Genomic DNA, 25,236 nt, shown 5'->3' with positions numbered 1-25,236 from the left:
AATGTTTGCTACGGCAGCTATCACAAGATATCGCATGTGCGACGGGGGCAGGGACTATCGCGCTCGGCATCGCTAGCATCGGCTAGCGATGTCGCAACGTGCAAAGTACCCCTAAGGGTTACAGCCAGATGGACCACACATGGTCAATGGATCAAATATGCCAGCAGAATCATTACCAAAAGAAACAGGGGCCTGAAAAGTAGGTGTCATGGAATATTATGGCCAAACAGGGGCGGATGCAGGTTTGGGGTTTGGAGACGGAGACTAAAAATCTTTTTTTTTTGTTCTGCAACAACCTGCTGGTTATAAGGTAAAAAAACCACAGATATTAATGAGCTGTGGCATACTTACTTCTCCCACCACAGTGATCTGTTGCCCCATAAGTGGCAGCCCCTGTTCTTCCATCTCCTTCTCCTCCCTTTCCCCATCTGCTATAGAAGTGAATATGTGGCAGCCCTGAGGCTTCAGTCGCCACAGGGTACTGCACCTTCCTTAAGGTGTAGTACTCATCCTGGATCCAGTGGAGGTCGGTACTGGTTTCGCCACTCACAAATCCTACACACAACTAGGTTGCCCTCCCCATTGGGGACAGGGCTAGGTTTGGGTCTTAAGGCAGCCACCAAACATGAGGGGCTGACACCCACCAGTGAAGGGGACCCGGGAGAGGTGCAGCCACAAGGGGGAATTAGGAGGACAGACAACAGTTAGAGAGTTCTCCAGCAGGAGAGGTCAGGAGTAGACGGGTTTCCCGGTGGCTCTTGTGGGACATAGGAATTAACATGGTCGCCGAAGGGAGAGCTTCTTTGCTCCCACGGGGCCAGGGCAGTTCAGGGTGCAAAGCCCTAGGGTGGAACAGACTTCACGGTGTATCACCAGAATCTATAGGACTGGGGGATTTTATGTCCCTCTGGCCCCAACAGTTCCCAGAGCACAGTGTCACATACGGTCTGAAGCCGTGATCAGAGTCCGGAACCACTGTGGACCCGCAGCACCTGCATTTGGGACAGGAACTAATTTTACAAGAACCAAGGTCCCCAAGTAGCTTCAGGCCATGGGGATCCACACTACAAGCGCAAGAAGGAAGGGCCTACAGACCACCGTACCGGTTTGACCTCCAACGGATCCGGAATCGGCTGAGGCACATCACGGCGGTGACTGGTACACTGAGGGCAGCACTGGAACTGTGAGTAAAAAGATCTGGAACCGCAATAGCTGACTCAGCCTTTTATTGCCGGCACCGCCGCCCCGCGCTCTGGCGCCATCGGCCTTCTACCACTACTCCTCTCATCATCCTCCCCTGGGCCTGCTCCTTTGGGGAGCCGAACCATCCCTGCTGCGACACCATCACCCTGGAGGACATCACCCGCAGCGGCGGCTAATCCCTGGCTGCGTACTACAGGTGGCGTCATGAAAAGACTACTACTACTCCCATCATCTCCCACCATCACCTACCTCCCTACCATTTTCACCACCTACCATCTCCTCCATCCCTTCAACATCCCCAGTGCCTCCTCATCATCACCCACCTTCATCTCATCTCCCTCCTTTGTGACATCCTCGGGGCCACGAAGCCGGGCCAGACCACCCATGAAATGCCTGACCTACGACGGGCCAGTGACGAGTACATCCCCAGCCCCCTGGGGTGCTTGAAATATGTCATCAGGAATATCCAGGTGCTCGTCTCTCTGTACTTTGGTGACTAAGTTTGATAAATGACTGGCTCCACAGAACCTGGAGCTAAGGAAGGTCAAGTGTGATTAGAGTGCAAACCTAAGGTGGCTGTTATGGGGGGACCGGCAGATTAGAACCAAGGGGGTATATATCCTAATAGTCAGTCGGGGCCCACCGTGCTCCAGATGACAAAGGAGCTGCTGGCACCTGAGGGTTAAGCGGAGACTATAGAGCTGGATGGCTCTGAGATAACCCAGGGAATCTGGGAACCGGTCCAGTGTGTAGGGACACGTCAGACCGGACGTCAACCCGGTTAGTGTTTTGGTGCACCTGGCGCTACACCAACCACGTGTGCAGGGAACACGTCAGGTCGGGTGGTGACCAGGTAGCGTTGACCAGAAGACCGCCACGAAAGCGCACTGTCGGCCACGTGTGTAGGACACGTCAGGCCGAGCGGTCCTCCGATTAGCGTTTCTGATCACCTCTCGACTGGCCATGTATGTGAAGGACACGTCAGCCCAGATGATTACACCAGTAGCGTTGACCGGGAAGCCGAGGAGGATTGTTAACTCCACAGGGGTCCTGGGGTACGCTGTCCGTGCGCGTATGAGGCACAACCGGACTGGTGGCGCAGCAGGTGCGTTGTCCGTGTACGTAGGGGGCACAATCGGACAGGAGGCGCAGCAGCCGCAGCCCAGTTAACGCCACTGGGCTGCTACAGCAAGACTGGAACGGCAGGAGGGAAGCATGGCGCCTGACCCTGATGTGCTGAGCCACGAATCTTGGCGTGACAGGCACCGTTCGCCTAACCCTACCTACCGCTTCCCAACATAGGCTTATGCCGCAATGAGGCTCTAACATGGTGGTGTGCTCTGACTGAGCAAATGTGAAGACTGCGCACCTCCATGTTGTCTCCAGCCCCTTTTATAACCTGGGTCCGCCCCAAACCCAGGGTGGACCACAATGGCACCTCGAGGGTCCCACAGCAGAGTGCCATGTCATCAGCGACATCACAAGCGGCCTATCCTCAACCGCCACATCACTGATGACCTCATGGCAGCCACGCCCCAAACACTTCACCAGTCATCGTCTGACGACCAATGGTGAGGTGTCGTGTCATAGGGCCGGGCCTCTGCGAGCCAGTCCGGAGTGGCCACATCATCAGGACACCTGATGCCCTCTGGCCTATCAGGGCCTGCCACCTCACGGACATGCCCAGTGAAGTCCTTCCCGGACTTTGCCTCCAATGCATCAAGTGCCTGAGCATGCTCAGTAGCCTGGACAACAGTCTCAGAAATCAGACTATCAGCCTGAGCATGCTCAGTAGGCACAACACAGGACGTAGACACAGCACGCAGTCCAAGTACCTGTGCAAAGAGGCTTTTCGTACTAAGTGTAGGAGCATGCTCAGTAGCCCGAACCGAGGACTTAGCCTCAGAAATGGCACTATCAGGCTGAGCATGCTCACTAGGCGAAACACTGGACTTAGGCTCCGGCTGGGGTAAATCGGCACACACATGCGCACTAGCCGCCTCTGCACACTTAGACGTGGAGGTGCAAGCAGCCAGCTGGACAACCCGAGGCACGGCCAAAAATGGCAGCTGTCGCCTGGGCGCAACTGGAACCGCAGCAGGCTGCTTGCGGCTATGGCGGTGCCGATTCGTAACAGTGGCAATACGTCTGAGTGACATCACAAATTCACTGCATGGATCAACTTGGTTGTACTGCAATTTCTATGGCAGTATTACGTCCTGGATGCACTGCTGCAGAAGGAAGGTTTGCTGTTTGCTCAGCTTTTCATATTAAAATGCCAACCCACAGGCCTGTGTGTTGCATGGACCATGCTCTTTTAAAGCCCTATGGGGAGAGGGGCAATTGATGCTACTGTACCGCTGTGTCCCTGGAAGGATTTTTAATGTTGATACTCCAAAATGAGTGTAAAACTTATGTGTTGTGGGTAGTGCCAGGATTCTGTGACCAAGAGGGCTACATTAGTCATTGTAACATATCTTCCTTTTTCTAATTCTAATGCCGGCCCACAGACCTATGCTGCACCCATCTTTCCCTGCTCTTTTAACACCCTCTAGGGAGGGGGACAATTGATGTTACTACTGGGTCCCTGGAAGAATTTTAATGTCGAGGCTACTACATACGTCTCCAAGTTGTGTCTTGTCTGTACTGGTAGGGGTATGGGAGCACCAGCCCTACACCTGTCTCTCATCCACTTCCATATTTCTTCTGTCAGTAGCCTAAGAAGCTAATGGCTAGACCAAAACAAAGGTGTTGGACTGTAAAACATATTTTTGCTCTTTTGGAAGATTGTTGGACCTACCTAAAGGTGTTTTCTGTGCCTTACGTTTGGCCTCACATTGAATTCAATGGGGTTCGAAAAAGTTCAAAGTTTGGTTCGATAAAGGTTTGGTGAACATACCCCTCATTTGGTTTGGCGAACTGAACCGTGGGGTGTTACTTATCTCGTATTGTGAAGGCACTAAAAAATTACGACTACCTACAAATGCGGTTCACTGCGTAATTTGGAGCAGATACGATAAAGTGCCAAGAAGACCTTTTTAGCTTGTTCAATAGCAAATTTTCAGCAGGCACCACTAACATGATAACTATACATATATTTCACTGCAGAATTTTGAGAAGGTAATTAAAGTCGCAAAGAAACACTTTTTAGATACTTCCTTTGCACCTTTTTTAGGCCAGACACTAACAAGTAACAAAACCTATAACTGTGTTTGCAGAATTTTGAGCAGGCAGTAATACGTAGCAATACCTATTTACATGCTTCACTGGCAAATCATCAGCAAGAACTACAAGTACCAAACCCTATTTCGATCATGAAATGTGCCGATTTGTGGCACACAGCTTTCCCTACACTGCATGTCCCTAGTATAAACTATCACTCTCCCATCTATCTCAACTACCTTGTATTAAACCCTTAACTAAGCTAACTGTCTTGCAGTCCTGACACAAGCACCTTCTCTAATGCTTAACATTCACAAAATGGCGATGACACAACATGTCTACGATTTATATGCACATGGGTATGTGACTAAGCAACCAATCAGAGATTCCCTTCAGTCTGAACCTTGTGGATGTTTGCTGTGCCGCGATTGGCTGCTGCAACATCCACAAATGAAGTTAAGAAGAAAAAAAAAGTGCCACACGCCAAAAGCCTTCTCCCGGTCCACAGTCCTCGGCCTCCTCCACTGATTTTACACATCCCACATCAGACAGCAGCACAATCCTATACAAAAGCTAAAAATGCTATTAAAAAAGCATTGGAAAAGCCGAGCCAGCATTTGGGGACAGAAAACGAACATTACCGACTTTTGGGCAAAGTGCTCTAGGTTACCAAGCCCAAACGAACAAGCTAAGGCTCGTACCGAATTTGAAATTGGCAAACCTTTATTGAACAGGTTCTCTTATCTCTAGTATTGACCTACTTAGGAGAAATTGCACAACAAATTTTATGTTTCTTTTTCTCCTTTTACCCTTTTGAATATACAAATTTGAAGCTAAAGTTACATTTTTGCAGGAAAAGTAACATTTTAATTTTTTCCTTACCCATTTCTTTAGTTCTTGTGAAGCCTTTGAAGGATTATAAAAATTCTTGGATGTGGTTTTAAGCAGTGTGAGGGGTGCACTTTTTAGAATGGTGTCACTTTTCAGTATTTTCTGTCATCTCAAATGTGATGTGGTCCAAAAAAAATAGGCTTTGTAAATTTTGTTGGAAAAATTAGAAATTGCTGATAAATTTTAAACCCTTCTAAATTCCTAACAAAAAAACTATGTTTCAAAAATTGCGCTGATGTAAAGTAGAGACGTTATTTATTAACTATTATGTGTGACACAATGCTCAGATTTAAGGGCATAAAAATTCAAAGTTCGAATATTGCATAATTTTAAAAAACACGTCGTCAAATTTCTCATTTTTTTCAAATTGTCTCTCCAGGACTGGAGACAAACTCTAGCACAGCGCCACCTATTGGAAGTAGCGATCCTAAAAGTTAAATGTGGATTTTTAACAATCCTTTACATATAATTTAGGATATACATGCCAGATCAGAATCCCAATTTGCAGACATGGTGTTTCGGGGTGCTTGCCCCTCGTCAGTGCAAAGTATGGGGTGTCTGATCTGGCTCATGAGAAGCTTTTGTGGGGACCACGGAGGAACACTATTCTCCTTATGGAGACTTTGCAAGCCAGTCTGGCTGCTTTCAAGTAAGGGGACTTATAGCTGCCATGCCCCTCTGCAAAATATTCAAATGGTCTCTCCAGGACTGGACACAAACTCTAGCGCAGCATATAAATAAATGCAAATGCACACAAATAAATGCAAAATAAAAATCGTTCTAAATTTACCACTAACAGGAAGCACAATATGTTACAAAAAAAAACACACTTTAAGAAACACTGGGATCCATTGAAGCTCCAGAGCATAAAATGGCACTGGTCAGAATTTAAAAAATTGTCCGGGTCAGGAAGATGAAGAGTGGCTCTGGCATAAAAGGGTTAACAGACTGTCAAAGCCGCAGATTATGCAATGTCGTATTTCCTAATATATGCTCTATAACAAACACTTTCATTTTCTTTTCCTGAAAAAAACCCAAGCCATGGCATCTGTGTGACGTCCTGGACTAGCCAGGTAGTCACATACATACCAACATACACACCCCCACCCTAGACAGTTACAACAGTCAACCAAAAACCCTTGTTGCCTCCCTCCAGAGTCTGATGTCCACACCAGGTGGGGCGGAGCCAGGCGGTTTGCCCCACCCACCGAGGAGTTCACAGGCCTGGAGGCGGGAAAAGCAGTGAGTTCAGTCTGGAGGTGAAAGTGAGAGGACAGTAACTGCAAGTGTCTGGGTCGGAGCCCAGGCACTGACAGCAAGGTTGGCAGATGGTGGTGGCCGTCTGCAGGAGGTAGTGGACCTCTGCAGAACCGTATGACCGGGGTCAGGCGGCGGCCCGCCGGTACCGAACCGGAGAGTGGAGTGAAGCTAAGCACACAGGCAGGGCCATCGGACCCCGACCAGGCTTGGAGCCGCCAACAATAGTCAAATCCGAGTGTGACAGGAACCCCAGGGGATTCCCAACAACCAAGACCCGACAGAAGGCAACAGTCCACACCGAGAGGATATACAGCCACCGCCACAGGCTAGAGATCCAAGGGCCAGCTCCTGCGGGCAAAACGAGCTCCTACGGCACTTATACGCCGGGGAGCAGACTACCGGTGGGTAACTACAGGAGTCAGAACATTCTAAAAGGTGCAGGGAAAGACAGCCACCATCAGCCGTCCGGGGAGAGCACAACAACACTGCAGCCGGCTGCGGAACCCGTCCATCCGGCCGTTTGGTTTACCAGAGACTCTGTCATTGATTGTCTGAGTGAGTACACCAGTGACTTCCGGCACCGCGCTGCGCTGTCCCTGCAACCCTGCACCTCAGCCATCCAGCCTCCCCGTTACACCACCGGGCCTACCCACGGAGGGGACAATATCCTCGCTGCTCCCTACCATCTCTCGCGGGAGAGTCTGGACTGAGACAAGATCTGGAATGTTCCATCTGTCTGACCCTGTATACAGATCCTGTAACCCTGAGATGTGGACACAACTTCTGCCGGGAATGTATTGATCGTGTGCTGGATACACAGGACGAGTCTGGAGTTTATTCCTGCCCTGAATGTAGTTCAACAAGCGGCCGACATTGAAGAGGAACATAACATTATGTAACGTAGCAGAACGTTTTCTGTCTACTCAGTCACATCAGGAGGAGATCACTCGGATCCGCTGCACTTACTGTATTGACTCTCCTGCACCTGCTGTTAGATCCTGTCTACACTGTGATGCTTCTCTGTGTGATAATCACCTGACGGTTCACAGCAAAGGACCAGAACACGTCCTGACTGATCCCAGCACTTCTCTGGAGAACCGGAAATGTTCTGCCCATAAAGAACTTTTAAAGTACTGTTGTACTGAGGACGCTGCGTACATCTGTGTGTCCTGCACTTTGGCTGGAAAACACAAAGGACATCGGGTGGAGATACTGGATGAGGCCTCTGAAAAGAAGAAGAAACTGAGAAATGTTTTCCAGAAACCGATTACGAAGAGAGAGAAGACAGAAGAAAAAGTCCGGAGTCTGGAGGAGCGCAAGAGAAAATTTCAAGAAAAAGCATCTACAGAAGCCAAAAGAGTCATGCCGTGATTACAGACATCAGGAGACGGGTAGACAACCTGGAGAAGAAGGTCCTGAGTGAGATCTCCAGTCAGGAAGAGAAGGTGTCACTGCCTGATGTGATCCAGAAGCTGGAACTAAAGAAGGACGAGCAGTCCAGGAAGATGAGACACATTGAGGAGCTGTATAACATGACTGATCTACTGACCATCTTACAGGATCCAGACACCAGTAACTTGTGTGGTTCTGAGGAGGACGGAGGTGATGAGGACACAGGAGGATGAGATGGAGGTGATGAGGACACAGGAGGACGAAATGGAGGTGATGAGGACACAGGAGGACATGATGGAAGTGATGAGGACACAGGAGGACATGATGAGGTGATGGGGGCACAGGAGGACATAACACACATGATATAGATGTGGATATAATTAGAGGGATGTTAGATGCAGGTTTCCGTGATATAATGACATTTCTACAGACCATTTCACTTAAAAGAACAAAAGTAATTACAGCACAGCCCTCCATTGCCCGATCTGTGACCAGTTACACACAAGATTCACATTTTTCAGGTATAAAATATGGAGGCAGTGATGTAATAGTCAGAACTAGGGGTGATCGGGAGAAGTTAATGGAGGGAGGGATCTATGGGGAGGGTCCTGCAGACATATTACTGGATGTAAACACGGCTCCTAATAAGCTCCTTATTTCAGACGACCTGAAAACTGCGACCTGGACACAAATAAGACAGAATCGTCCAGAAACAGCAGAGAGATTCCAGTCTTCTCAGGTGATGAGCAGGAGGGGATTTACCTCAGGACGACATTACTGGGATGTGAAGATCAGTGGGTCAGGGAGGTGGAAAGTGGGAATGTATTATCCCAGTATAGTCAGGAAAGGAGGTCAGTCATACATTGTATATAATAACAAGTCCTGGGGTTTATTTGGCAGGCAGGTGCATAATAATCAGTATTCAGTGACACATCCCAGTAATGAGATTCAGTTACCTCAGCAGATCTCCAGAGGTGGAGTCAGGATCTGTCTGGATTATGAGGCCGGGCAGCTGTCCTTTTATGAGCTGTGTGACCCCATCAGACACTACCAGGATCGGGGGGTAACAAGCGGGAGTCACACCCCTCCTTTATACCTCCCGACCTACAGACAGAGCATGTGACGCGCTCTCCAGCGCCCCTCTTATAGTCAGGCCAATTACGGAATTGCCCGACAATAAGCAAGGAGGACGCTATTCTACTGTGCCGACGCTTGAAGGGCTCCCGGTGAGAGTAGCGTATATATTCCCCCGACCTCCGCGGACGGAATATATAAAAACCTCCCCGAATCTCACTGGCCGCCCCACAATGATCCTTGGCACAAACTCGCTGCCACCAACCGATTTACGGTAACTATTAACCAAACACACCGACGTGGGATTCAAGATCAAGATAATAGAACAGCCCAAGATTAATTATATAATTTAATTGGCCTAAGCCACACTAGAAACTACAAAATATACAATAGGGAATCTACAGAATATACAGTTAGGTCAGAGTACATTTACAGGCAAGGTATGGATTACAAACAGGCATAAAGTTCAAGCAGTTACCTTGTGCGTCTGGCCACAGGGGGGAACGCTGTTAGACCAGGTTTCCGGAACTCCCTCGAAGGTTTTTCCCGACCAGACCCCCGAGCAAAGAACAAGCTAAAATGTTCGAACTGTGTTTACCAATCCTGGCTTAATTCAGATCCCCTCCTACCTTCGTGACCTCGTGACCTCAGAGGGAAACACTGCGCTCCCCCTGCTTTGAGTCAGAATAATATTCCCAAGGGATTAATAATCACAACTTTGCCTGGAAACGTCGTAGGCGGACGCCAATGCTCTCATTTTGACAGTTATGAATTTAGCTGCAAAACGAGAGGACTCATGGCTTGTCTGCTAGTTCCCCACTGGCCGATATCACGCCTGGGGTACTTCCCAAGGTCCCACTCCCATAAAAAAGGTGTGCCAGCATTGTCCGCATGCGGAGACACCATTTTTATGGTTGCCGTTTTCATCGGACGTACGGCTCGCGAGATATTAACCATATTTTACCAGAGTCGTTCTGTCTGGTGGCTTCCATAGCCTTATAATGAGATTAGAACTCCTGTTACAGGGTCAGGGCAGGGGGTCATCCTGTGTCCATTGTTCACAGCTCATCTAATCTCCATATCACAGGAGATGGCCTTTGGATGTGTTGCTGGGATGTGACACCTTCCCAGATGTTGGACATCTGAGAAGAAGAAGGGAGGGGGCACTACCACGGAGTGATGAGAGCGATTATGACTGGAAATCATAATTCCTCTTCATATCCCAGGATTTTCCTCACACGTCCCCCCTTTTGAGAGAGCTAGGGGGCAGCACACTCCGGTGTTCCCCCGTGCGCCCGTCCACGACCTCTCCTTGGCTCGCCGAGTCCACCTGGCTGAGCACCGCATCGGCTGCCTGTAGTACTGGCAGGCTGGACAGGGCACCCTTTAGGGCCCTGAAGGCTGTCTCGCAGTCCACTGTCCAATCGACTGCCGAGGGCAGCTTCTTCTTGGTGAGGTCCGTCAGGGGCTTCGCCAGGCTACTATAGTGTGGAACAAACCTCCTATAGTACCCAGCGGTCCCCAAGAAGGACATCACCTGCTTCTTGGTCCTGGGGGTGGGCGAGGACGTGATGGCCTCCACTTTCTCAAGCTCCGGCTTCAGAGCTCCCCCGCCTACCCGGTGACCCAGGTACTGGACCTCGCTCATGGCCAGCTGACACTTCCCCGGCTTGATGGTCAAACCTGCCTGGTGGATCCGCCTGAGCACCTGTGCTAGATGCTCTAGGTGATCCTCCCAGGTGGAACTGAAGACGGCAATATCATCCAGGTACGCGGCTTTAAGTCCCTTGAGCAGGGTGTTGACCAGCCGCTGGCATCACCGTGGACTCGTACAGTCCAAATGGGGTAATAAAGGTAGAGCGTTCCCTGGCCTTGCGAGTCAGGGGGATCTGCCAATATCCCCGGCTCACATCCATGATGGTCAGGTATTGAGCCCCGGCCAACTGATCGAGCAGGTCATTGATGCGTGGCATTGGGTACGTATCGGCGACCGTGACAGCATTGAGCCCCCTGTAGTCCACACAGAACCGAGTGGTTCGGTCCTTCTTAGGGATGAGGACTACAGGCGAAGCCCAAGCGCTGTTGGATGCCTGGATCACCCTCAGCTTCAGCATCTCGTCAATCTCCTGGCGCATATGTTGCTGCACCTCCAGGGAGACCCGATATGCTGAACGCCGGATCGGGGGATGATCCCCAGTGTCCACGTGATGGACGGCCAACTCAGTCCTTCCGCGCTGGTTGGTAAACAACACCCGGAAGGGGTGTAGGGTGGCCCACAGCTGGGACCGTTGGTCCTCTAAAAGCTGGTGGCCAACCTCCACATCCTCAATGGATCCACCTGCCCTAACCTGGGCTAGCATATCCAAGAGGGTTTCCGCCTCTCTCTCCTCGGGCAGGTTGCACACGGGAAGCGCACATGCCTCCCGCTCATGATGTGCCTTCATCATGTTCACATGGAAGGGCTTCCGCCTTCCACGGGCAGGATCCAGGGTGATCAGGTATGTTACAGGGTTGAGCTGCTGGTACACGAGGTATGGGCCTTCCCAGGCTGCCTGAAACTTGTCCTATGGTACGGGGACCAGTACCCACACCTTCTGACCCACTTGGTAGGTCCTCTCACAAGCATTCTGGGCGTACCACCACTTCTGATCGGCCTGGGCTTGAGCCATATTGTCGTGCACCAGCTGCTTCAAGGCCTGCATTTTGTCCCGGAAGTGCATGACATACTCGACGACCGACACTCCAGGGGGGGCCAACTCCCCTTCCCAAACCTCTTTCACCAGAGCCAGGGGGCCCCGCACACGTCGCCCATACAGGATCTCTAAAGGTGAGAACCCCGTTGAGGCCTGTGGAACCTCCCGGTAAACAAATAACAGGTGTGGGAGATACCGCTCCCAGTCACGCCCATGGGAGTCAACCAACATCTTGAGCATCTGCTTTAAGGTGCCATTGAACCGCTCACACGGGCCATTAATCTGTGGATGGTACGGGCTGGCCACCAGATGTTGCACCTGGACTTGCTTACAGAGGGCCTCCATCAGCTGTGACATGAATTGGGTCCCCCGGTCGGTGAGCATTTCCTGGGGAAAACCCACTCGGGAGAAAATCTCCAGCAATGCGGTGGCCACCTTGTCAGCCCGAATGGACGACAAGGCCACCGCTTCAGGGTGCCAGGTGGCATAGTCTACTACCGTCAGTATGAAGCATTTCCCGGAGCTGCTGGGGATGGCCAGCGGACCATCCAGATCCACAGCCACCCTCCTGAAAGGCTCATTGATGATGGGCAAAGATACCAGTGGGGCTTTGGGGCGTGGCCCCACCTTCCCCACACTCTGACAGATGTCACACGAACGGCAGTAGGCAGCCACATCGGCCCCCATTTCTGGCCAGTAGAAATGCTGGTTTAACCTGGCCTTGGTCTTAGCGATCCCTAGGTGTCCGACCATCGGAATTTCATGTGCGATCCGCAACAACTCCGTCCGGAACGGATAGGGTACCACCAACTGTCGGTCCCTGGGCCACGCCTCCGGTGAACCCTGCTGGACCGTGACCCGGTACAGCCGTCCTTGGTCCCAGACCACTCGCTCCGGGTCCGAGGGAGGCTGTGCCGCCTGCTCCTTAAGAGCTTTCAGGCTATCATCAGCTTCTAACGCTGCCTGAAACCCCTGACTGGATGTGGCCAGAATCGACGAGACTGTCACATCTTCGGTCAGTACCCCGGGACCTGTGTCCTAGCCCCCACCTGACTTGGCTGCCACTTGATCAGAAGGGGAAGAGCTATCGGACCTCCGGGAGGTCCCTTGGCTTCCAGCACTCCCACTGCGGGTAACAGCGGCCACAGCCGCTGCTACCGTGGGTCGTGCCTGCTCCTCCTCTGTTCCTGACCAAGTCGCCGGTTCAGGCAGACCTACCTGGCTTCCTGACACCCCGTTGTGGGGGAACCTTGCACCGAGATCTTACCTGGGAGCACTTCCGCTCCTGGACCAGCCCCAATCTCACCTGCCTGTTTTCCCGCTGCAGCAACCGAACCTCGCTGTGAAATCTCTGGGGACCCCGCATTTGCTGTGGTAGCCCCCACCCCACACCCTGGTTCTCCCCCTGCAGTACCCTGCTCTCTGCTTATCCCTGCAGAGGGCAACAGATCCCAGCTCACTGGCTGAACACTTGTAGAGGCATTGTCGCACCCCTCTCCAACCCCCTCCCCTGTCACAGCTGCGGCTGTGTGTGTGTCTATGGTGTCTGTGTAAGCAGAAAAATCAGAGTTCACTCCCTCCTCCCTTACATCATGCATAGATAACACGTCAACATTGTCGGGGGGGATGTCCGTACTGGCTGAAAGATCAGCCCTTGGGGATTCGGGGCCCTCAAACTGGGAGGTTATCCGCCCCAAATCTGTCCCAAGTAACACTTTGGCGGGAATCCGATCAGTTATCCCCACCTCCCTCACCCCTCGTCCTGCGCCCCAGTCCAAATAAAGGCTGCCGACGGTCAGCGCCGGATCAATGCCTCCAATCCTGGAGACAGCGAGGGTTTTTCCGGGTACCAAGTCTTGGGGGATACCATCTCAGGCCGTACCAGAGTCACCTCAGCGGCGCAGTCTCGCAGTCCCATGGTCATAGATCGGCCAACGGTGACAGGTTGGAAGTTGTCCAGGGACCTACCACCACCCCCACCCACACACAACACCGTGGGCGGTTTTTGGGACGGGGACGGGGCCTTGGGGCGCTGAGGGCACATGGCCTTGAAGTGTCCGGGTTGGTTGCGCTGGTGGTACCGCCTTGGTTCTGCCACGGGCCTGGAGAGGGAGTTGAAGGGGACCCCCCCTGCAGTCTAGGGGCAGGTGGGGCAGTCGCAGAATTCATCTTACCCCCTCTCCAGGTGCTGCTGGCGGCCGCTCTCCTGGCCTCAGGGGCCCGATTGTTGGTGTAGTCATCTGCCAGGGCAGCTGTAGCTGTAGACCCCTTTGGCTTCTGGTCTCGGATGAACTGGCGGAGATCCTCAGGGCAGTTCCACAAAAGTTGCTCCGTGATGAACAAGTCCAGAATCTCCGGTCCGGAGGTAAGCTGCAGGCCTTAGGTCCAGTGGTCGGCAGCTCGGGCAAGAGTCCGCCGGTGGTCAGCCCAGGAGTCCTTTGGTCCCTTCTGTAGGCTCCGGAACTTCTTGCGGTAGGACTCCGGAGTGAGATTGTACTGTTGGATCAGGGCCTGCTTGATGGTGTCATAGCCCTGATCTGTTTCAGCAGGCAAGTCCCCAAGGATATCCAGGGCCTTACCCCTTAAACGGGGGGTCAGGTATTTGGCCCAGTGGTCCTTGTCCAGATGGTGCTGCCGGCAAGTCCGTTCAAAGGCAGTCAGAAAAGAGTCCAAGTCTCCATCCTTCTCCAGCACTGGGAAGTCCTCAACACGGACCTTTGGAAGTTTGGTGTCTCGAAGGTCACGGGTGGCTGATGAGGGCCGGAGCTGAGATAGCTGCAGCTGGTGGTCACGCTCTGCCTGGCGCTCTCGCTCTGCAGCCTCACGCTCTGCCTGGCGCTCTCGCTCTGCAGCCTCACGCTCTGCCTTGCGCTCTGCCATGAGGTCCTTGTAACCCTCCCGGTCTCCAGCTTGGAGTAGGGCCATAGCCATTTGTAGAAGGCTATCCGAGCCTGTCAGGCCCGGTGGATTGGCAAGTGGTGATCTGCAGCATACTGCAGAGCCAGGTGATTCACTGTCCATTTCAGAGCGGAGGACTGGCATCTGGCTCCCTGAGGACATTTGGGGGAGCTGCTCCTCATCTTGTCCATGAGTGTCAGGTTGAGCGATGTCCTCTGCAGAGCTGTTCTCTGGCGTCAGGCTTTTGGAGGGCTCGTGGACAACCTCCTCATTGCTGTCCACAGACCCGTCCTCCATCTCCTCGCCTCTGGCCAGAGCATCGGCCATTTCCTTAGCTTTGCGGCCCCTGGTGCTCTCTGCCATTCTTGCAGACTTTGGTCACTGACACAGAACTGCCACCTGATGCGCCCACACACCTTACAGTATCTGCACTCTGACACGCTAGTGTTGGTCTGGTTTGAAGACCCCAGCCGCCACAGCTGCTGCTGGCAGTCTTTAGTGTCTGGGAGTGTGGGTCTCAGACTCACACACTATTATCTCGATCCCACCGCTGCCACCAATATGTCAGGAGGATTGGGGGGTAACAAGCGGGAGTCACACCCCTCCTTTATACCTCCCGACTGACAGACAGAGCACGTGACGTGCTCTCTAGCGCCCCTCTTATAGTCAGGCCAATTATGGAATTGCCCGACAATAAGCAAGGAGGACGCTATTCTACTGTGCCGACGCTTGAAGGGCTCCCGGTGAGAGTAGGGTATATATTCCCCCGACCTCCGCGGACGGAATATATGAAAACCTCCCCGAATCTCACTGGCTGCCCCACAATGATCCTTGGCACAAACTCGCTGCCACCAAACGATTTACGGTAACTATTAACCAAACACACCGACGTGGGATTCAAGATCAAGATAACAGAACAGCCCAAGATTAATTATATAATTTAATCGGCCTAAGCCACACTAGAAACTACAATATATACAATAGGGAATCTACAGAATATACAGTTAGGTCAGAGTACATTTACAGGCAAGGTATGGATTACAAACAGGCATACAGTTCAAGCAGTTACCTTGTGCGTTGGGCCACAGGGGGCGCTGTTAGACCAGGTTTCCGGAACTCCCTCACAGGTCTTTCCCAACCAGATCCCCGAGCAAAGAACAAGCTAAAATGTCCGAACTGTGTTTATCAATCCTGGCTTAATCCAGGTCCCCTCCTACCTTCGTGACCTCGTGAAGGGAAGCACTGCCACTCCCCCTGCTTTGAGTCAGAATAATATTCACAAGGGATTATTAATCATAACTTTGCCTGGGAACATCGTAGGCGGACGCCAATGCTCTCATTTTGACAGTTATGAATTTAGCTGCAAAACGAGAGGACTCATGGCTTGTCTGCTAGTTCCCCACTGGCCAATATCACGCCTGGGGTACTTCCCAAGGTCCCACTCCCATAAAAAAAGGTGTGCCAGCATCGTCCGCATGCGGAGACACCATTTTTATGGTTGCCGTATTTATCGGACGTACAGCTCGCGAGATAGTAACCATATTTTACTGGAGTCGTTCTGTCTGGTGGCTTCCATAGCCTTATAATGAGATAGGAACTACTGTTACAGGGTCACGGCAGGGGGTCATCCTGTGTCCATTGTTCACAGCTCATCTAATCTCCATATCACAGGAGTTGGCCTTTGGATGTGTTGCTAGGATGTGACACCTTCCCAGATGTTGGACATCTGAGAAGAGGAAGGGAGAGACACTTACACACCTTCACTGTCGCCTTCACTGAGCCACTTCATGCTGCCTTGTGGGTATGTGATGGTTCTATAAAGATATCAGGAAAAGCTGTGAGGAACCAGCATCGAAGGAGAATTCTACCCAGCAACTCTTGACATCACAGGGAGCAGAATGTGCAGCACGTTCAATTTGTTGAACGTATCGCACAAACGAATAACCCCCGTCACACGTACTTACCCGTCCATACGACCTCAATGTGGGCGGCGAACATCCACTTCCTGGAGTGGGAGGGACATTCGGCGTCACGTCGACGTCACGCGGCAGCCGGCCAATAGAAGTGGAGGGGCGGAGATGAGCGGGATATAAACATCCCGCCCACCTCCTTCCTTCCGCATTGCCGGCGGGAGCCGCAGGACGTAGGTAAGATCTGTTCATCGTTCCTGGGGTGTCACACACTGCGATGTCTGCTACCCCGGGTACGATGAACAACCTGACGTTCAATTTTTAGCAACTGAACGACGTGCATGCGATGAACGTTTTACCGTTCAATCGCAATTGCACGTAGCTGTTACATGCTACAATGTAACTTACGATGCCGGATGTGCGTCACTTAAGACGTGACCCCGCCGACACATCGTAAGATATATTGTAGCGTGTAAAGCGCCCTTAAGGCGGGCTTTGCACGTTGCAACATCGGTAACAATGTGTTACCGATGCTGCAGCGATAGTCCCGCCCCCGTCGCACGTGCGATATCTAGTGAAAGCTGCCGTAGCGATTATTATCGCTACGGCAGCTTTACACGCACATACCTGCCGTGCGACGTCCCTCTGGCCGGCGACCCGCCTCCTTCCTTAGGGGGCGGGTCGTGCGACGTCACAGTGACGTCACACGGCAGGCGGCCAATTGAAGTGGAGGGGCGGAAATGAGCAGGATGTAAACATCCCGCCCACCTCCGTCCTTCTCATTGCAGCCGGGAGGCAGGTAAGGTGAAGTTCCTCGCTCCTGCGGCTTCACACACAGCGATGTGTGCGGCCGCAGGAACGAGGAACTACATCGTACCTGTCGCTCCCCCGGCATTATGGAAATGTCGGAGGCTGCAGCGATGATACGATGACGATGATTTTGCGCTTGTTCATCGTATCATCTAGGATTTACACACTACGACATCGCAAGTGACGCCGGATGTGCGTCACTTTCGATTTGACCCCACCGACATCGCACCTGCGATGTCGTAGTGTGCAAAGCCCGCCTAAGGCAAAGACAGATGATTTTCCTGAATCCGTCAACCAGAGGAAACGTCCTTTTTATATATATATATACACACAGCTCTGGCTAAAATTAAGAGACCACCGCAAAATTTTCAGTTTTTCTGACTTTTCTCTTTAGATTTTTGAGTAAAATGTAAATTGTTCTTTTATTCTATAAACTACTGACGATGTCTCCGAATTTCTAAGCAATAACTTTTTGTATTTATATTCTGAAAATGAGAAATGGTCAAAATAACAAAACAATTGCAAATAAAACAAGTTCATAATCATTTAGAAACAACAATACTAATAATGTTTTACCTCAGGAAGATTCAGAAATCAATATTTTGTGGAATAACCATGATTTATAATCCCAGCTTTCATGCATCTTAGCTGCTTTCCACCAGTCTGTTACACGGCTTTTGGGTGACCTCATGCCACTCCTGGTGCAAAAATGTAAGCATTTCTTCTTTGTTTGATGGGTTGTGGCTATCCATCTTCCTCTTGATTACATTCCAGAGGTTTTCAATGGGGTTCAGGTCTGGAGATTGGGCTGGCCATGACAGGGTTTTGATGTGGTGGTCCTTCATCCACACATTGATTGACCTAGTTGTGTGGCATGGCGCATTGTCCTGCTGGAGAAACCAGTCCTCAGAGTTGGGGAACATTGCCTGAGCAGAAGGAAGCAACTGTTTTAACTATACATATATTTCACTGCAGAATTTTGAGCAGGTAATTAAAGTCGCAAAGAAACACTTTTTAGATACTTCCTTTGCACCTTTTTTAGGCCAGGCACTAACAAGTAACAAAACCTATAACTGTGTTTGCAGAATTTTGAACAGGCAGTAATACGTTGCAATACCTATTTACATGCTTCACTGGCAAATCTTTAGCAAGAAGTACAAGTACCAAACCCTATTTCGATCATGAAATGTGCCGATTTGTGGCACACAGCTTTCCCTACACTGCACGTCCCTAGTATAAACTATCGCTCTCCCATCTATCTCAACTACCTTGTATTAAACCCCTAACTAAGCGAACTGTCTTGCAGTCCTGACACAAGCACCGTCCCTAATGCTTAACATTCACAAAATGGCGATGACACAACATGTCTACGATTTGCATGCACATGGGTATGTGACGAAGCAACCAATCTTCAATTCCCTTCAGTCTGAACCTTGTGGATGTTTGCTGTGCCGTGATTGGCTGCTGCATCATCCACAAATGAAGTTAAGAAGAAAAAAAAAGTGCCACGCACCAAAATCCTTCTCCCGGTCAACAGTCCTCGGCCTCCTCCACTGATTTTACACATCCCACATCAGACAGCAGCACAATCCTATAGAAAAGCTAAAAATGCTATTAAAAAAGCATTGGAAAAGCCGAGCCAGCATTTGGGGACAGAAAACGAACATTACCGACTTTTGGGCAAAGTGCTCTAGGTTACCAAGCCCAAACGAACAAGCTAAGGCTCGTACCGAATTTGAAATTGGCAAACCTTTATTGAACAGGTTCTCTTATCTCTAGTATTGACCTACTTAGGAGAAATTGCACAACAAATTTTATGTTTCTTTTTCTCCTTTTACCCTTTTGAATATACAAATTTGAAGCTAAAGTTACATTTTTGCAGGAAAAGTAACATTTTAATTTTTTCCTTACCCATTTCTTTAGTTCTTGTGAAGCCTTTGAAGGGTTAAAAAACTTCTTGGATGTGGTTTTAGGCAGTGTGAGGGGTGCAGTTTTTAGAATGGTGTCACTTTTCAGTATTTTCTGTCATCTCAAATGTGATGTGGTCCAAAAAAAATAGGCTTTGTAAATTTTGTTGGAAAAATTAGAAATTGCTGATAAATTTTAAACCCTTCTAAATTCCTAACAAAAAAAACTATGTTTCAAAAATTGCGTTGATGTAAAGTAGAGACATTATTTATTAACTATTATGTGTGACACAACGCTCAGATTTAAGGGCATAAAAATTAAAAGTTTGAATATTGCATAATTTTAATAACACGTCGTCAAATTTCTCATTTTTTTCACAAATAAATGCAAAAAAAAAAAATCGCTCTAAATTTACCACTAACATGAAGTACAATATGTTACAAAAAAAACACTTTATAAAACACTGGGATCCATTGAAGCTCCAGAGCATAAAATGGCACTTGTCAGAAATTAAAAAATTGGCCGGGTCAGGAAGGTGAAGAGTGGCTCTGGCGTAAAATGGTTAAAGGGGTTGTCCGACATAAACTCAAAAATTTTTGTTAAGCTAATCTGTGCTGTATTGTCATATAAAACACCCCTACATTGTTATATTTTGTTTTCTAACTTTTGTTCCTCTTGAATTCACCCTTTATTCTCTGCAGCTCCGTGTTTACATTCAGCTCCAGCAAACATGACCACTTCCTGTGCAAAACCTCAGTCAGAGCTGGCACCGCCCGGCCTCAGTGTCCAGCCCCCCCCAGTGTCCAGCCGCGCCCCCTGCACACACATTCCATGTCAGTATTCTTCCCCAGCACCTGACCTGTTATCACTACAGTATTGCAAATAACAGCCCCACATCGGGCTCTGCACCCCACACCACATCGGGCTCTGCACCCCACATCACATCGGGCTCTGCACCCCACACGCACACATATGGCTCTGCAGCGCACACACATATGGCTCTGCACCGCACACGCACACATATGGCTCTGCATCGCACACGCACACATATGGCTCTGCACCGCACACACACATATGGCTCTGCACCACACACACACACACACATATGGCTCTGCACCGCACACGCATACATATGGCTCTGCACCGCACATGCACACATATGGCTCTGCACCGCACACACACACATATATGGCTCTGCACCGCACGCACACACACACACACACATATGGCTCTGCACCGCACACGCACACATATGGCTCTGCACCGCACACACACATATGGCTCTGCACCACACACACCTTGCTTCTGCACCGCACACACACACAGACATATGGCTCTGCACCGCACACGCACACATATGGCTCTGCACACACACACATATGGCTCTGCACCGCACACACACACATATATGGCTCTGCACTGCACACATATGGCTCTGCACCGCACGCACACACAGCGCTCAGTACCGACTCCCGTACCCCCATAGGGAATACATATAGGGAGTACATACTCACCCGTCCTCGGTCCCCGCCGCTCCTGCACGTTCGCGCGCTGTCTGTGCTCTGGCCATATCAGCACAGTAGTGACGTCACCGCTGTGCTGAAGAGAGCACAGACAGCGGGGCAGTGAGGAGAAGCAGCGCTGCGCTCCCTCTCATCAGCGCTTTCAAATGTACCGGCATCTGTGATCTGTGATGCCGGTACATTGGAATGTGCGATCCTGAGCAGGGGGCCCAGTAGTGGCGCTGACACCACGGCAGCTGCTGCCAGGCCTTGCCCCCAGGTCACGGACCCCACAGCAGTGCAGGGGGAGGATATGGGAAGAGTACGGGGTGCGGGGAATGTGTGGGAGGGTGCAGGGAAGGGGGCGGGGCTCATCGGACTGTACTCGCCCAGCAGGGAGGCGACATGCTGTTCCAGATTTGCATGTCAACATGGCCCTGCCCATGTTGACATGAAATGACCGGAAGCAGCAAAATCGCGGTAGGAGCGGTCACATGACCACTCTGAGCCGGGGGAGAGGGGCTGACAGCAGGGCAGGTAAGTGGTCTCTATCTACTTACCTGCCCCAATGTAGCCCAATAGGGTAATAAAAAAAAAAAAGTCAAAAGAAGCCAGATAACCCCTTTAAGGCTAAGTTCACACTTCAGTTGTTTTGCATCAGTCACAATCCGTAGCCTTGAGGAATTACGGCATCCTGCAAAATATTTTGCAGGAATCCTGTTTTTCCCCATAGGCTTTTATTAGTGACGGATTGTGACTGATGATGCTGCGTTGCATCCGCTGCGTCGTGGTCAGTCGTTTTTTAACTGACCGCCGGGCGGGAGCAACGCAGCCTGTAACGTTTTCTGAGCAGCGCGATCCGTAGGATTTCACTGCGCATGCGCTCTCTGGCTCCCCGCCCCCGTAACCAGGATAAACATCGGGTAACCAAGCAATGCGCTTTGGTTAGTTACCCGATATTTACAGTGGTTACGGGTGCAGGGAGGCCGCGCTAAGCTGGTATCCAAGATAAATATCGGGTAACCAAGCAAAAAGTGCTTTGCTTACACCCGATGTTTACCCTGGATACAGTGTGCAAGGAGGCCGACACTTCACCACTCTGCTCCGCCCCCTCCCGCACTCCGCATGTGTACTCACACACACACACACACTCACTCACTTGTCCCCAGCCCTGCAGTCCCCGCGGCATTGACGTCCTCAGCTCCACGGCCCCGCTCGGCTCCGCCCCCTCACGCTCCGCCCCCTCCCGCACTCCGCATGTACACACGCATGTAGACACACACACACACATACACACACACTCACATACATACACACACACTCACTCACTCACTCACCTGTCCCCAGCCATGCAGACCGCGGCACTGACGTCCTCAGCTCCGCCCCCGCACACAACGGAGTCCGACAAAGAAATTCTTTTCTTTGTCACCATTGTCATCCGTTGTACAACGCATCAGTCACATGCGTCAAGCAACGCATGTGACTGATGCAAAACAACGGAAGTGTGAACTTAGCCTAACAGGCTCTCAGCCGCAGATTATGCAATGTCATATTTCCTGATATACACCCTATAACAAACACTTTCATTTTCGTTTCCTGAAAATAACCCAAGCCATGGCATCTGCTGATCTGAGAGAAGATCTGGAATGTTCCATCTGTCTGACCCTGTATACAGATCCTGTAACCCTGAGATGTGGACACAACTTCTGCCGGGAATGTATTGATCGTGTGCTGGATACACAGGACGAGTCTGGAGTTTATTCTTGTCCTGACTGCAGAGAGAAGTTCAACAAGCGGCCGACGCTGAAGAGGAACATAACTCTGTGTAATGTAGCAGAACGTTTTCTGTCTACTCAGTCACATCAGGAGGAGATCACCGGGATCCTCTGCACTTACTGTATTGACTCTCCTGCACCTGCTGTTAGATCCTGTCTACACTGTGAGGCTTCTCTGTGTGATAATCACCTGAGGGTTCACAGCAAAGGACCAGAACACGTCCTGACTGATCCCAGCACTTCTCTGGAGAAAAGGAAATGTTCTGTCCATAAAGAACTTTTAAAGTACTATTGTACTGAGGACGCTGCTTGTATCTGTGTGTCCTGCAGTTTGGCTGGAAAACACAGAGGACATCGGGTGGAGATGCTGGATGAGGCCTCTGAAAAGAAGAAGAAGAAACTGAGAAAAGTTTTCCAGAAACTGATTACGAATAGAGAGAAGACAGAAGAAAAAGTCCGGAGTCTGGAGGAGCGCAAGAGAAAATTTCAAGAAAAAGCATCTAGAGAAGCCAAAAGAGTCACTGCCGTGATTACAGACATCAGGAGAAGGGTAGACAACCTGGAGAAGAAGGTCCTGAGTGAGATCTCCAGACGGGAAGAGAAGGTGTCACTATCTGATGTGATCCAGAAGCTGGAACTAAAGAAGGACGAGCTGTCCAGGAAGATGAGGCACATTGAGGAGCTGTATAACATGACTGATCCACTGACCATCTTACAGGATCCAGACACCAGTAACTTGTGTGGTTCTGAGGAGGATGGAGGTGATGAGGACACAGGAGGACGAGATGGAGGTGATGAGGACACAGGAGGACATGATGGAGGTGATGAGGACACAGGAGGACGAGATGGAGGTGATGAGGACACAGGAGGACATGATGGAGGTGATGGGGGCACAAGAGGACATAACACACATGATATAGATGTGGATATAATTAGAGGGATGTTAGATGCAGGTTTCCGTGATATAATGACATTTCTACAGAACATTTCACCTAAAAGAACAAAAGTAATTACAGCACAGCCCTCCATTGCCCGATCTGTGACCAGTTACACACAAGTTTCACATTTTTCAGGTATAAAATATGGAGGCAGTGATGTAATAGCCAGGACTAGGGGTGATCGGGAGAAGGTAATGGAGGGAGGGATCTATGGGGAGGGTCCTGCAGACATATTACTGGATGTAAACACGGCTCATAATAATCTCCTTATATCAGACTACCTGAAAACTGCGACCTGCACAGGAACAAGACAGAATCGTCCAGAAACAGCAAAGAGATTCCAGGATAATCAGGTGATGAGCAATAAAGGATTTACCTCAGGACGACATTACTGGGATGTGGAGATCAGTGGGTCCGGGAGGTGGAAAGTGGGGATGTGTTACCCCAGTATAGCCAGGAAAGGAGGTCAGTCATACATTGGATATAATAACAAGTCCTGGGGTTTATTTGGCAGGCAGGTGCATAATAATCAGTATTCGGTGATACCTGACAGTACTGAGATCCGGTTACCTCAGCAGATCACCAGTGATGGAGTCAGGATCTGTCTGGATTATGGGACCGGGCAGCTGTCCTTTTATGAGCTGTGTGACCCCATCAGACACTTACACACCTTCACTGCCACCTTCACTGAGCCCCTTCATGCTACCTTGTGGGTATGGACTGGTTCTATAAAGATATCAGGAGGAGAAGCTGTGAGGAACCAGCATCGAAGGAGAATTCTACCCAGCAACTCTTGACATCACAGGGAGCAGAATACATCATTGGTGAAACATTCAGCCAGGGAGAAGATCTTCATGAAGGATTTGTTTCCTTAGGGGTGTTTTTATATGAAATGTTTTTGTTGCATCTTTTACCGTTATTCACTTTTTTTTTCCAAATAACAATTACAATAGCCGATAGATTATTCTGCTCGTGCTCCTCAGAACAATTTCCAACCATATAGAAATTCCTTTAAAAGTTGTACAACCTTTTGTAATTAAGCCTGCTTTACACCATACGATCCAGCATACGATATCATATGCGATCGTACCCGCCACCCCATCGTATGTGCGGCACGTTCAATTTGTTGAATGTGTTGCACAAACGAATAACCCCCGTCACACATACTAACCCGTCCATACGACCTCGATGTGGGCGGCGAACATCCACTTCCTGGAGTGGGAGGGACGTTCGGCGTCACATCGACGTCAAGTGGCAGCCGGCCAATAGAAGCGGAGGGGCGGAGATGAGCGGGATGTAAACATCTCGCCCACCTCCTTCCTTCCGCATTGCCGGCGGGAGCCGCAGGACGTAGGTAAAATATCTGTTCATCGTTCCCAGGGTGTCACACACTGCGATGTGTGCAACCCCGGGTACGATGAACAACCTGATGTTCAATTTTTAGCAACTGAACGACGTGCATGCTATGAACATTTTACCGTTCAATCGCAATCGCACGTACCTGTCACAAGCTACAATGTAACTTACGATGCCGGATGTGCGTCACTTAAGACGTGACCCCGCCGACACATCGTAAGATATATTGTAGCGTGTAAAGCGCCCTTAAGGCAAAGACTGAGATGATTTTCCTGAATCCGTCAACCAGAGGAAACGTCCTTTTTATATTTATATATATATATATATATATATATATATATATATATATATATATATATATATATACACAGCTCTGGCTAAAATTAAGAGACCACCGCAAAATTTTCAGTTTTTCTGACTTTTCTCTTTAGAATTTTGAGTAAACTGTAAATTGTTCTTTTATT

At 50.1% G+C, this 25,236-nt stretch overlaps 2 protein-coding genes across 2 annotated transcripts in view; both read left to right on the top strand.

The window, feature by feature from the left end:
• The window catches only part of LOC142302211 (E3 ubiquitin-protein ligase TRIM7-like), a 63,406-nt gene extending 46,951 nt beyond the window's left edge, over positions 1-16,455 (top strand). Inside the window, 5 exon segments of the mRNA XM_075343303.1 lie at positions 7,215-7,367; positions 7,370-7,876; positions 7,879-8,118; positions 8,256-8,971; positions 16,318-16,455. Coding sequence (XP_075199418.1) covers positions 7,215-7,367; positions 7,370-7,876; positions 7,879-8,118; positions 8,256-8,971; positions 16,318-16,455 — 1,754 coding nt within the window.
• Positions 16,456-22,310: 5,855 nt separating this feature from the next.
• On the top strand, positions 22,311-24,592 carry LOC142302581 (E3 ubiquitin/ISG15 ligase TRIM25-like). The gene has a single exon (XM_075343683.1). The coding sequence runs from the start codon at positions 22,318-22,320 to the stop codon at positions 24,211-24,213; it is 1,896 nt and encodes a 631-aa protein (XP_075199798.1). The 5' UTR covers positions 22,311-22,317; the 3' UTR covers positions 24,214-24,592.
• The last annotated feature ends 644 nt before the right edge of the window (positions 24,593-25,236 follow it).

The sequence above is a fragment of the Anomaloglossus baeobatrachus genome, chromosome 4 (genome assembly GCF_048569485.1).
Source record: "Anomaloglossus baeobatrachus isolate aAnoBae1 chromosome 4, aAnoBae1.hap1, whole genome shotgun sequence".
NCBI classification, from domain to species: Eukaryota; Metazoa; Chordata; class Amphibia; order Anura; family Aromobatidae; genus Anomaloglossus; species Anomaloglossus baeobatrachus.
Note: the sequence above shows the minus strand (reverse complement) of the source record. Positions and strands in the feature narration are given on the sequence as shown.